At 36.6% G+C, this 14,147-nt stretch overlaps 1 protein-coding gene across 1 annotated transcript in view; it reads right to left on the minus strand.

Moving 5' to 3' along the window:
• The window catches only part of LOC149170321 (THO complex subunit 3-like), a 209,616-nt gene that overhangs the window by 181,484 nt on the left and 13,985 nt on the right, over window positions 1–14,147 (minus strand). Inside the window, exon 2 of the mRNA XM_089428986.1 lies at window positions 13,096–13,191. Coding sequence (XP_089285112.1) covers window positions 13,096–13,191 — 96 coding nt within the window. The remainder of the gene's footprint in view (window positions 1–13,095; window positions 13,192–14,147) is intronic.

The following is a 14,147-nucleotide window of genomic DNA, read 5'->3' on the forward strand; positions in this document are numbered from 1 at the left end:
TACCTCACTAGTTAAGAGGGAGTGTTGAAAATTGTAACTAGGTTCGGTCTTCATAATGTCTTATGTGATCTTGACTTTTGTATCTAATAAAAGAGAAAAAGAAAATTTATTATTATTATTTTGAGCATCGGTTTCATGCTCTAGGTCATTTTGTTATTATGTCAAGCACCCGTTGCGTGCTTATAGGGCTATGTCATAGAGTTAAAGATGTCAAAGAGTCATTGTAATATGTAAAAAACTTGTTGACCACTTTGTGTCAACGACCCCATAGCAGTACACCCATTTTTTCGCAAAAGGGATCTATCATGTTTGAGTGTTCGTGCCTTTTCAAATTTCATCATCAGTAGGCAGTTTGTTAAAAATGTAAACCCATTCTGCATGGTGCTAGGGTGCATTTTGTTATCAAGATATTAAGTGAGTCCTAGTGTTTTTTATCGAGTCCTTGTGAAAGTAATTTGGGAATAATCCTAGCTAATTGGCTAGATTATTTTATTATAGATCACTTGGTCTACTTGATTATATTTTCTGTCGCAAAAATGGGTATTTTTTTTAGGGTTATAACAAGCGGATTTTCCCCCTCCATATATTAAAATGGAAAATTGTGATTTAGTGCATGGTCCCTCGTAATTAGACACCATGGCTAAGTATTAGAGGGTTGAAAAAATAATTAATCCCCTCATAAGTCAATTATTTAAATTTTATGGCAAAATTAAATTAAAACCCTAAGCCAGAAATTTAATTAATTTTGTGTCTTAGGTAAAATTAAATTCTCCAATGGTGAAATTCGTGGGTTTTAACAAAGTTAATTTTTGGAGGTCCCCGGGAATATTGAAGAAATCAATAAATTTTGAACCTTTGGGCCTTGGTGGTTAAGTCAAAGTCAAATTTTTTAGGAAATTAACTCAATAATTAATTTTGAGTTAATTAAAAATCTATTAAATGAAAATTTTGATTTTTCCTCAAAAATTAAATAATTTCGACGGTGATGATTAAAGATTAAGTAAATCTTTATGGACGGTCGAGATTAATTTGACAGGGATCAAGCCAACTAGCCATTGGAGATTTTACCTATAAATTAGAGGTCGGTGTCAGTCTGTTTTTAATCCAATATTTGAATCGTGTACTAAGCTCTCAAGCTCTCTTGTATACTTTTTTGAATTAATGCAAAAGTCTTTGGGGTTTCACCTTGCGGTAATGGTCCTCTTTATGAATCTATGGAAACATTGTTTTAATTTTTGCTTAATATTATGTGAAAAGTATCAATCAATAGCTCTCTTAGAATAATCTGAATACAGATATCTTATTCAATTTGTTGGATCTGGGGTAACATTTTTAATTTTGATCGAAGTAGCAGGTACCTCTATTTCTTCAGAATTTCATTGTTATCTATTTCTCTACTTAGTTTGATGGATGATCTAGTCTTTACAAGAGATCTATCAGGTTTTCGTTGAGCGTTTCAGGATAGTCCTCAGTTGGACCAGCCAACTCTCAGCATATATTTTTTGAAGAGCCTACCTCATATAAGCTCCAGGATTTATCTAACAATAAATTATTTTTTCTGCACGATGTTTTTGGGCTAGTACCTCTCTAAAATTTTAAAACCTTTTAAATATTTTGTGCAAAAATTATAGATCTGGCTAGTAAGAGCCTTAGATTATCAGACCTGGGAGCGAAGTTGGACTCGTACTCCTCAGATCTGATAGATCTACAACATTTTTGCATAGATCTGTAAATTTTTTAGATCTGAAATATTTCTAACTTGGGTTTCTGGGGTTTTATTTATTTTTGTATATCTGAGTTCTAGGTATTTTTGTTTTCGTTTTTGCAGGTGCAGATTTGAAAGAGAAATTTAATTTGAAGCCAAATCTAGACCCTGGAGGGCAAAATCTGGCCTTGATACCATTTTGTAGGGACATTATTCAAAATTATTTTCAGTTTGAGAGTTTCAAATTCAGAACTGAAGTTTTTCTGAGAGCAAACTTTAAAGCATAAATATGTTGGCTTAAAATTTAAAATTCTTGGCAAAAATAAATAAATAAATTTATGGGATTCTTGGGCTACCATTTTCTACTGCGTTTTTCTTCTCTCTCTGGGAAAATTCTATTTTTTCTTTTCCTTCTACTGCTGTGTTTTTCTCCTTGTTTATCCCTTTGCCCTCATTTTTATGTTGCCTCTTCCCTGTGTTTTTTCCTTTCTTTCCCTCTCTGCGATTTTCTTTTCCTCAGATGGCAGCTACCTCTTTCTCGCAACTCTCCCTTGACCTGCGTTCTTCCTCCTCCTGCATCCTCGTCTCCCTTATTCTCTCATGTTTCCTTGTTTCTTCTCCTTATTCACGGCCCTCCTTTCCTCACTACCATCCCTCTTCTTTCCGAGCTCCTTTCCCTTCTCGCGTCCCATATCTTCTTACTCCCTGTTGATTGCCCGTTTTCCCTCATCCTTGTCTTCCTCGCTCTACCAGTATCTCCATTCCTGCGTCTTCTCTTTCTCCAAGTCGCTGCCCAAGCTTCCTCGTTGCTCCCTCCTCCTCCTCGCCATCGACCTGCATACAAAACTTTTCTCACGATTTCCTTTTTTTATTTTATCCTTTGTTTTAATTTCATTAGGTTTAGATTTTTCACTACACAAAAAATCGATTTTTTTAATGCGCTTGCCTTTCATTTTTTTTATTTTCTTTTGTTTTTTATTTTCTAAAAAACAAAGAAAAATTTAAAAAACAAATGATTTCCATTTGATTTTAAATTTTTGGTCGTGGCTTTATTTTTAAAGTTTGATGATGATTTTTTTTCGACATTTGATTTTTTTTTTTGTCGTGGCTTTAAATTTTTATTTTTTTTATTTCGAGTTAAAATTTCTATGTGGCCTTTAGCCCATGAAAATTTTAATTAAGCCTTTTTTATTTTTTTTATTATTGGCCACATTAAAAGTTTAATCATCATTCATAAAACTTAGCACATTAAATTTGCTGAAGGAATAATTAAATTTTTAACGTAGAGTTCCTTTTTTGGGTTTTTTTTGTGTTAAGGGTTTGGGATTTTTTTTTTAAAATCTTAAGACTGAAATCTTTTGAGGGGTAAAAAAATAAATAAATTTCTCTATAGTCAAAACACATTTAAATATGTTTTTAATCATCTCTAAAGTTGACTATGGAAAACAATAAATTTTTCTGGATTGGGATCACTTAAGAAAAATCATTTTAATTCCGGAATTATTTGAAGGGTCTCGCATTTGAATTTCATGGTTCTTCATGGTAATTAATTTTTGAGATTTAATTGCTTAAAGTATTTTTGCATGCTAAGGATTTTGAACGTATCTATTGAGATTGATCGTTGTTAAAGTGATTCTAAGTGTGATTTAATTACTTGAATTATTGAATATTATTGCCTATTAAGCTTTTGAGAATTCTTCAAGTAATTTTTAAGTGCTCTTTCATGGAACTGTGGTAAATTGCATATCTTTCGTTTCTTAAACAGAGTATTTTTTAGCATCTATTGGCATTGATATTAAAGAATTGTAAAGTTCTTTGAGTTATAATTGCATCGGAAAGAAATTAGATTGAAGTGATAAGCTTGTGATTTAATTGGGCATTATATTGTGATATTGTTGAGAAGTTTATCTTTTAGTGTAGTAAAGTGAACATTTATTTTGGCGATTAAGGGCTTTGATATATAACTCTGAAGAAGATCATAGCATAAGCGCTTTTAATCCTTGAATCTAACTTCATCTCATCTTCTAATCATCTCGTGCATTTTCATATTAAGTTAGTTCTATATAATTAAAATTTACTTCCAAGCATAAGCTTGGTCGATAGAGAGATAGGTACCCAACCATCTTTACTTGAGAAGTCTGTTTTTAATAGTACTTAAAACAGTGACTTTGCAGTCGTGAGAGCCACGGCTCTCTGCAGCACCAGAGGCACCAAGTATGTTAGATTTTCAGGAGAGGTATCGTCAATCACACCTTAGTGTGCTTCACCTTATCTCCTCTCTACCAATTACTACGAAATCAAGCTCGATATAGAAAAGATCGAAGGGTTAAAACTTAAATAGGCATTTAACTAAAATTAACCAAGATTCTTGCATCTCACATTAGCTTTAAGATTTGAATTTCATATAAGATAGTCATTCATCCAAGTAGCAGTTGCAAATCAATTACTTGGTCCTAAATTTCCTAGCAAGATAGTTGACTCCGTAAGGCACTGGTATTAATTGCTTAAATCTAATCAAATCCTATAAGTTTTGCTAAATATAAAACAAGTACTTGGTCGCTTCATTGTGTCTACCAAACTGGTTGGTTCCCAACTAGTTCTCCTTCATTCCATTTCCATAGGGTCTTGATGCAGGGTTACCCCAGCACATACCCACAGTATGCATAAACACTGTCCCAGGTAATTAACTCTCAAGGAGTCAACTCTTCCAACCATACATGGTTAAGGCCCTTTACAGCCACAGTTCTTTGTTATTGGAACCAATCACCTCGCCTAAACCTCCTATCGGGAGTTAAATCAATCCTCAAGCCTTCATTTACCCTTTTATCAAAGCATTCCACAAATCTTCCTTATCGGGCCTCTAAAACCCATCTAAACCTTAGTTAAGCCTTTTTAAACCCATCAGCCGCATATATATATAACCACCCTCTTAAAACATTGGTTAATATATATATAACACATAAAAACCTTCATTCGGCGCAATTTCCTTATAAAACCGTTTACAAAGGAAAACTATGCAAACATACCCTTTTTCCGCCTTCCGTACGACTTCTGCATAGATTCTGAGGCTGTACCTCTATCGCAATCACTATTGGCTCTTTTGCAGGCCATATTACACTTATCAGAACCCTTATAACTATCAGATTTCCTTTAGAAACCCCGGGACCATACATTAATCGCAACACACCGAACAAGGGAAATACAAAGGAAAATCTCCCAAAACACATCAGCCGGAACTCAAATCTTATAGACCCGCCACTATAAAGTCTGTCGGGTCCGTATCTTCCGTACTAACTCTTCTGCCGCTCCGATTTCCGTCCTCCGATTCCTCTGATCGCCGATCAGTGCTTATCGCTATTGGTGTATCGGCCCTTCATTATAACACTATAGCCAACCCTTTGATCTCTCTGACATGCGATCGTCGATCTCATCTGGACCATCGATCTGAATCTTGATGCGATGGTCCACACTTAATCGCATGATCATGATCGCTCCATTTAAAAGGCCCGTTCCAACGTCTTCAAAAGGGATTACTTCTCCGCTCTACTCCTTTCACTTGGTTTTTTTGCGTTTTCTTCAGTTTTCTCTTTATGGTTCAGGTTTCCTCAAGGTTCTGCCTTACACTCTGTTGCTGCTTAATTCATTCTCGCTAGGGCTTAACTTCACTCCTCCTCTCCAGAGCTTCACTCTGCTTCCTCAATTGGGTTCTAAGATCTTTTACGATTACTCTGAATTGTTCTCCTCTCTTTGTTTCGCCTCGAATCTGCCTGCATACAATTTTTTTGCAGAATTCCAATTCACAATAAATTCAACAATCAACACACACTTATCCAGGGTTGAAACTAACCCCTATATTTATAAATATACAAACGATTACAGAATGAGGCTCTCTGTCTCTCATGCAGGCCTGATCCTCAACTATTCATGGCCTCCCTTTTTTGACATTGCCCGTGGGCTTACATATATGCCAGTGAATCTTGTGGAACTCATCCGGGTTTTACTCCTAGATCTATTGAACCGACTCCTAGATATACTCTATCCTCTATGTCCACTTCTATTCTCCATTTAATGCCTAAAAACTCTCTCGCTCCTAGAATCATGAAACTGCTTAAAGAGTTATATTTGACTTTTAACTCTTTATCTTTATTAACCACTCATGTTCTCATTTATTTGAGAGCATTTACAACTTCCTCTAATTATCTAATTAAATCACTTTAAGCCTAAATATTACATTAACTTGAGACTTTAGGAAACTACTTCTCTAAAGATACATGACCCCCTATGTCTACTTATTTACAATGATTTTCTCTTGGGTGAATGCTCCTGCATCAGACTCCCAAAGTAGAAAATATTCATGATCTCCTGATCATGTGTCTTCTGATCTTTGTCTTCCTGGATCCCATACTTTGTTTTGTAACTGCCCAAATGTCTTGTTCCTTTGCTGCTGCTACACTTCTGTTGTCTTTTGCTCCATTTTCTTCTCTTTGTCAATCAGGTTCAAGTTCTGATTGATCTTTCTTCCTGTTGCTGCCATTTTCTTCCATTTGGACTGCTTCATCATCAGCTGCCACATTTCTTCAATCTTTGTTTCCAGTACATCTTTGGACTGGTCCATATTCTGCTTCTTACTTCTTCCTCTTTCTCTTTGCTTCAGGTTGTTGCTGCTGTCCACTAGTTCTTCAATCTGTTGTTCTTCTTCTTGTTCTATTATTCTTGCTATGTTGACTTCTATGTTGACTCTTATGCTGACTTTTGTTGTGACTCCTATGTTGGCTGCCTCCCTATCATCCTTACCCTCTTTCATGATTGAATCATGACTGTCCAGCACTCTCTCCAGCAATTTAACATCTTTGTTCCATGGATTGAATTCTTCCACAGAATCTTCTTCTCTCATCTTTATTTGGCTGTTCATCTGTGCCAAATCTCCTCTAGCATCTGCAACTAAACCTGCATTCACAAAACACTTGTTAAAATAAAAAACATAAGGCTTTTGTGCCTTATCTTCCTTTGACAACAATTCAGTTTGCTGCTCTATTTCTTTCCCCTCTGTCAGCACATCAGTATGTTGTTTTGAATTCTCAAAAGAACTCATGAGACTGTCCATTAGTCTCTCTTCCACACCATCTATCCTAATGATGTCTTCCTTCTCTTGTTCACCATAGTGAACTCCTTCCTTTGTAATCACACTGTCATACTCTGAATTTCTCAGCAAATATTCCAGCAATGCAATCTCTTTGTGACACTTCATAAGTATTTCATCATCACTTATGTTTCCTGCATTTATACACAAATTATTAGTTTGGAAATCATAAGGTTCAACAGTCTCAATTGTTGCTTCACATATCAGCTCTTCAGACTGAACTTCATCTCCTTCTTCCACAAGAAATTCTTCCTGTGTTGTCACAGTTTCAAATATCAAGGCATTATTAAGTTCTTTTTGCTGCAATAATTCACTACTTCTCTCATTTAAGAGACATTCTTCATCCTCCTTTACTTTAGAGTTTTTATCTTCTAAAAGATACTTCTTCATATTTCTGACAGCTTCAACAGATTGCTCATCCTCTACAAAACACTCCTTTATTAGTGTTCTTTCTCCCTTTGCTAAGTCTTTTGCATAGACTTCTTCCTTCTTAACATCTTTCAGTAGATGTCCTTCTTCCTTACTGACTGTCTCAACAGCTTCCATGGCTATTTCCATTGTGCCTATCATCATGGTGAATTGATGATCCTTTACTATGTTTTCAGCTAACATAGTCTCTTCTTCAAGTTTGCCTTTAATCTCTTGTTGTTTACCTCCTCCAAGAGCTATCCTTGTCTCACCATCTGCATTAACATTCTCTTGTATTTGTTTTTCATCAATAACATTAATCAAACTCATTTGATTACCTTTCTAAGACAGTATCCCTTCATTCTTCATCAAAATAAGATCCTGATTCTTCATCTCTATGACAACTTCTTTAGACTCATCCATAGACTTTTTCTTCTGTATGCAATCAAATTCTTCTTCTTCTGAGAAGTTTTCTTTGTCACCTTTTACTTCTAAATTTTCGTCTACTTTGAAGATATCTTCAAAAGGCTGCTTTTCTCCTGCAATACCTGCCATCATACACAAACTATCGGTTTTAGAAACATAAGACCCTTTGGTCTCACTGGATGCTTCAGTCATCATATCTCTTTGTTGTTCCAAGTTCTTCATATGATTCAAAAATTCTTCGATTGTCTCCTCTTCAATCTCCTCAAGCCCTTCACTTTGTTGCTTGATATCTTCCCCCAACTGTATATGAGACCTATCTATCTCATCTTCTTCCAGAACAGAATTTAGATTCTGCTTGTCTTATTTCTCTTTTATGACAATATCAGCAAATTTTCAGATTTAAAACCATCAGACCTTTTGGCCTCACTTGAAGTTTCAGTCTTCAAGTCTTCATCTTCAGTTTCTCCCAGAATTTCTCCCTGTTCTGGTTCACAAATGGACTCTTCCATTTCCAACTCAACTTCCTTGAGTTTTCCCCTCAGCCACTTTACTTGCTTTTGTTGTAGCCTTCTCTGCATCTCATGCCACTCCATTGGCTTCTTCCTTAATACCCAACCTTGTCTCTGGCTTTCCTCTAGTATCCTCCTTAATGCATCGAGTTGTTCTTTTAACTCTGCAATCTCCTGGTCAATTTCTTCTTGACTCATCCTCTTGCCATTTGTCTTGGCATTCTCTTTCTTCATCTTTCTTCTGCTGTGGCTTCTCTCTAAACCTCTGCTATGACTATCAGTAGTCATCTTCTTCTCCTCTTTCTTCATGAGCTCCTCACTCATCTGCAACAAGCCTCTGCAACAGCTAGTCCTCCTTGCTGCAATCTTACCTCACTAAGCTCTCCTCACTCAGTCTTTTGGTAAGCACGGTCCTCTGTTTGGAACCTCCTCTTGAGCAACACCTTTGCTCCTTCTAGGCTTCTGCAATCTCTCACTCTCTCTTGAGAACACTTCCGCTGTCCTCTCTGTCCAATCTCTTTTTGGATTCTTCAAGTTCATTACCACTTTCCTTCAGAGTGTTTTCCTTACTTTGTCTTCAAGAACACATCTGGTTCTCCTCTCACAGCTTCTCTTGCTGTCACTTGTGCATTAGTGTAAAAAACACATTCTCAATTTAAAATAGAACATATTACCTCACTTTCAAGATCTCAGCATGATCTTGTTTCACCATTCCACCTGTACTTTGAATGGACTCCCTCTGTCTCTTGCATCTGCAAGTTCTGCTACACATCTCCTCTGTGTGCCTTCCTTCTATCAGATTAGAATCTAATCCTTCCTCTTGCCTGCATAAACACCTTAACACATATTCTGTTCTCAATTCTTTCTCATAGAATTTCTTTGTTCTGTTTAACCCCAACGGTTTTAATTACAAACCCACTCTGATTACAAACCTGCTCTGATACCACTAATGATGCAGGGTTACCCCCGCACATACCCACAGTATGCATAAACATGCATAAACACAACTATCACAGGTAATTGACTCTCAAGGAGTCAACTCTTCCAACCATACATGGTTAAGACCCTTTACAGCCATAGTTCCCTGTTATTGGAACCAATCACCCTACCAAACCTCCTATCGGGAGTTAAATCAATCCTCAAGCCTTCATTTACCCTTTTATCAAAGCATTCCACAAATATTCCTTATCGGGCCTCTAAAACCGATCTAAACCTTATAGTTAAGCCTTTTTAAACCCATCGGCCGCATATATATATAACCACACTCTTAAAACATTGGTTAATATATATATAACACATAAAAACCTTCATTCGGCGCAATTTCCTTATAAAACCATTTACAAAGGAAAACTATGCAAACATACCCTTTTTCGCCTTCCATACGACTTTTGCACAGATTCCGAGGCTGTACCTCTATCGCAATCGCTATCGGCTCTTTTGCAGGCCGTATTACACTTATCGGAACCCTTGTAACTATCGGGATTTCCTTTAGAAACCCTGGGACCATACATTAATCGCAACACACTAAATAAGGGAAATACAAAGGAAAATCTCCCAAAGCACATCAGCCCGAACTCAAATCTTATAGACCCGCCACTATAAAGTCCGTCGGGTCCGTATCTTCCGTACTAACTCTTCCGCCGCTCTGATTGTCGTCCTCTGATTCCTCCAATCGCCGATCAGCGCTTATCGCTATCGGTGTATCGGCCCTTCGTTATAACATTGTAGCAACCCTTTGATCTCTCCAACATGCGATCGCTAATGTCATCTGGACCGTCGATCTGAATCTTGATCTGACGGTCCACACTTAACCGCATGATCGCAATCGCTCCATTTCAAAGGCCCGTTCCGATGCCTTCAAAAGGGATTCCGCCGATGCGACTTAATCCTAGTCGTTGATCTTAATGATCCAACGGCTGCTAAGCGTCCATCCCTTACTTCTCCGCTCGACTCTTTTTACTTGGTTTTTTCGCGTTTTCTTCAGTTTTCTCTTTGTGGTTCGGGTTTCTTCAAGGTTCTGCCTTACACTTTTTTGTTGCTTAATTCATTCTCGCTAGGGCTTAACTTCACTCCTTCTCTCCAGAGCTTCACTCTACTTCCTCAATTGGGTTCTAAGATCCTTTTACGATTCCTCTGAATCGTTCTCCTTTGTGTTCCGCCTCAACTCTGCCTGCATACAATTTTTTTGCAGAATTCCAATTCACAATAAATTCAACACTTGAAACACACTTATCCAGGGTCGAAACTAACCCCTGTATTTATAAATATACAAACGATTACAAAATGAGACTCTCTATCTCTCATGCAGGCCTGATCCTCAACTATTCGTGGCCTCCTTTTTTTGACACTGCCCGTGGGCTTACATATATGCCAGTGAGTTCTGTGGAACTCATCCTGGTTTTACTCCTAGATCTATTGAACCGACTCCTAGATGTACTCTATCCTCTATGTCCACTTCTATTCTCCATTTAATGCCTAAAAACTCTCTCTCGCTCCTAGAATCATGAAACTGGTTAAAGAGTTATATTTGACTTTTAACTCTTTATCTTTATTAACCACTCATGTTCTCATTTATTTGAGAGCATTTACAACTTTCTCTAATTATCTAATTAAATCACTTTAAGCCTAAATATTACATTAACTTGAGACTTTAGGAAACTACTTCTCTAAAGATACATGACCCCCTATGTCTACTTGTTTACAATGATTTTCTCTTGGGTGAATGCTCCTGCATCAGGTCTACCCCCCTTAGCCAAATATTAGGAGACAGCGTAAACGGAGAGATTGGGGATCAAGATGACAGCCCCCGATGTGAGTCGTTGTCGAGGTGCCTAGACATTTTGTGCGACAACAAGACCCTATTGGGCATTATGAATCAAGTCAAAGGAGTTTATGTAAGTCAATTTGTATCATTAAGACCCTCCAAGATCAAGTCGTCCTACAAGAGAGGACAAGTCAGCCTCATAATGACAGTTCAAACTCCAAAGAAAGACTATATATAAGTACTCGACCTCATAAGAAAAGCAACCAAGAAATTCACATAAGGATAAGAAGAAGACCTAGTAGGACGAGCGAAGAAGAGGAAACTAAAGGAAGAAAAAGATCAAAGTTCTAAAATCTAATTTTTGGGTTCCATCCCCTCACACATGTGAAATTAGAGCATCGATTTTGTAAACTAATTACAGTCACCCAAAGAAGTCGAGTTTTGTATTAAAAGGAATCAAGTTTGCAAGCTAAAATTCTAAGGAGAAAGAAGCACATTGAGTGAAGGAAGAAGGAGACCCATCTTGCCATATTCCATCCACACGTGCAAGCTAGGGTTTCTACAGTTAGGCCGAAATTGCAGTAAAGGAATTGCAGGTCTGAATTTGTGAAATTGATGCAATTTTGAAGCAGGTTGACTTGGGTTAACTTTGAAGAAGAAAGTTAATCTAAGAAAAGGTTGACTTGGTCTTGGAGGGGTCTTTGTCAAGGGTCTTAGGTCTTGGAATTCGCCATTTGGAGATTCTATAAGAAGAGAAGAATTCTTGTGGGTTTTCCTCTCAAAGGGAGAGGTTTTGGCCTTGGCTAGCAACCTATATTTTGTGTCCTCTTGTCTCATTGATCTTCATAGTTTGGTAGTTGTTTGATGATAAGAACACAATAATAATCAAGTGAAAGAAAAAGCTAATTACAAGTACATCAAGTTAAGTAAAAGAACATCACAAGCAGTTATCAAAGTAATGGAAATCACCCTAATCTAGCTGCCCTTGATTTCTCAACACATATGAGTCCAAATTATTGTACACAAATATGCAAAGTTTCTCGTGTACATAACAAGTAAGGGTGCATATAACCAAATAGCACCAAATGCAATCCATCTTTGAATCAAAATAAATCAACAAAGAGGCTCTAAAAGGCCTCTAGAGTCCAAAAAAAAATCATGCTACAACAAATAGCTATATAACATCGAAATCATTTCCTATGTTGGGATCTCCTCATCACAATCATTGTTTAAGCATTAAAATAATATTAAAAAACTTAACATGCCTAATCAATGATTTTGCTTGAGTGAAGTGTACATTTTTATTAGGGTCATGACAGAGGAGTTCAACAATCAATAACACCAACATCAAGGTAATATAGGGCTTGGTGTTCTTAATCAAAAATCACTTCCATACCCTCATACATCACAAAATACAGTAGAAATGTTGCACTCCTACCAATCATGAAATTCCAATAACTATTAAGTCTGCTGAACTTTGTATGGGATCTAAAATTCTACTTTCTCCATATGAAATCCAATGAGGCTGGAACCACTCTCAAACATCTTCAAACACTTAATGGTAATGTTAAAAATTTATGTAAACCAATCATCTTCATCTTTTTACTTTAAGAAATTAATACTACCGTTAACTACTAAGGTATGTATCTCATGAGATGAATCATGGGAAATGAAAACAATAGATTCCCCTTGTTTGCTTGATGAAAATAGTCACAATATCCTCACAGCTCAATCTCCTAAATCATTTTTACAAAATGAGGGTTAAAAGAGGAAAAAATTTGGTTATAAAGTAAAACTGGCAAAGACAAAACAATAATTTACAAATTATCACGATAATTATCTAAATCATTGCGATAATTTCAAAACGGAAAACTATTACGATAAATACTGCTGATATTATCACCAAGGTTGGTTTTGGCGAATATTATTGCATTAAATGCAACACTGATTCATAGAATACTGTAAACACCAAGTAACTTGAAGTCTACACAATAAGTACAATCTTCAACAACATCGTTCTCAGCAAAAAATGCATTTCAAAAAAAAAAAGTGATATTTAGGCTGGTAAGTGACAAAAGCAACAGAATTACAGAACTTAAAACATTTCATAAGGGAAGGACAGTAATTCCATGATAGACCTTACATGACCATGTGGCTCAATGTTCCAAACACGTGCTGTTTGATCAACAGAACCAGAAGCAAGCTTGGTACCAGTACAATTCCATGCCACTGAATGCACCTGAAAATTAGAATGACATACTTTAAGCAGTTCCCCAACCAAATAATTTTGAGTGATTTTTATAATGCCTGAAATGCAGTAAGAACAGAGCACAAACAAAAGCATACATATAAGATGCTAAATATTAGCAGACACAATACCAAACAATATTTTACTCAGTGCTTTTATTACAATAGAGGATGCATAAGAGAAGAAAGTCACAAATGAAAAACCTACAAATAATAAAGTGCACAGTTTTAGTGACACCAACTGCCGAAAAAATAACAAGTAAACGTGTACAAAACTTGAAGGCAAGGTTATCAACGAGCCCAGCATCAAGAAGTCATCAAATGATTTTATCACAGAATGCATAGCAGAAAGTCACAAATGAAGAGCCTGCAAATAAGAAAGTGCATGGATTTTGTGATACCAACTGCCAAAAAATGACAAGTAAAAAGGATACAAAACTTGAATGTAAGGTTATAAACTAGACCAGCATCAAGAGATTACCATATTTTTAGCAAGTTCTTAAGAATCAGAAATGGCAGAAAACAGTTTCCCAAAAGGACGAAACTGGAACCAGTAAGTGCAGGAAACTTGGGGTAGACTTCTTACGAAATAGCAGAAAAAAGGGGTGTTATCACCCAAGGGGCAACTACATTAGAGGCACTCTCAAAATGGTGTATTGTTGCTGATTTCATGAGCATTCTTGTTTGAACCCTCCAGACTCAAAAACTTCTCTCATTTTCTCCTTCAAATACATCATTGTGCTAGCTCAGCTGTGGCATAGCAAATACTCGACCCTCGCCTCTCAGATTTGCAAATGCACTCATGAACAACATGTTCTATTTTGATATTCAATGTAACCAGTAAGTTCAGGAAACTTGGGTTAGACTTCTTATGAAATAGTAGAAAAAAGGGGTGTTATCCCCCAAGGGGTTGTTGAAATTTGTAACTAGGCTCGGTCTTCATAAATG

This window comes from Pinus tabuliformis, chromosome 4_2, assembly GCF_031772625.1.
Source record: "Pinus tabuliformis cultivar Carrire ecotype Pingquan chromosome 4_2, CPIR1, whole genome shotgun sequence".
NCBI classification, from domain to species: Eukaryota; Viridiplantae; Streptophyta; class Pinopsida; order Pinales; family Pinaceae; genus Pinus; species Pinus tabuliformis.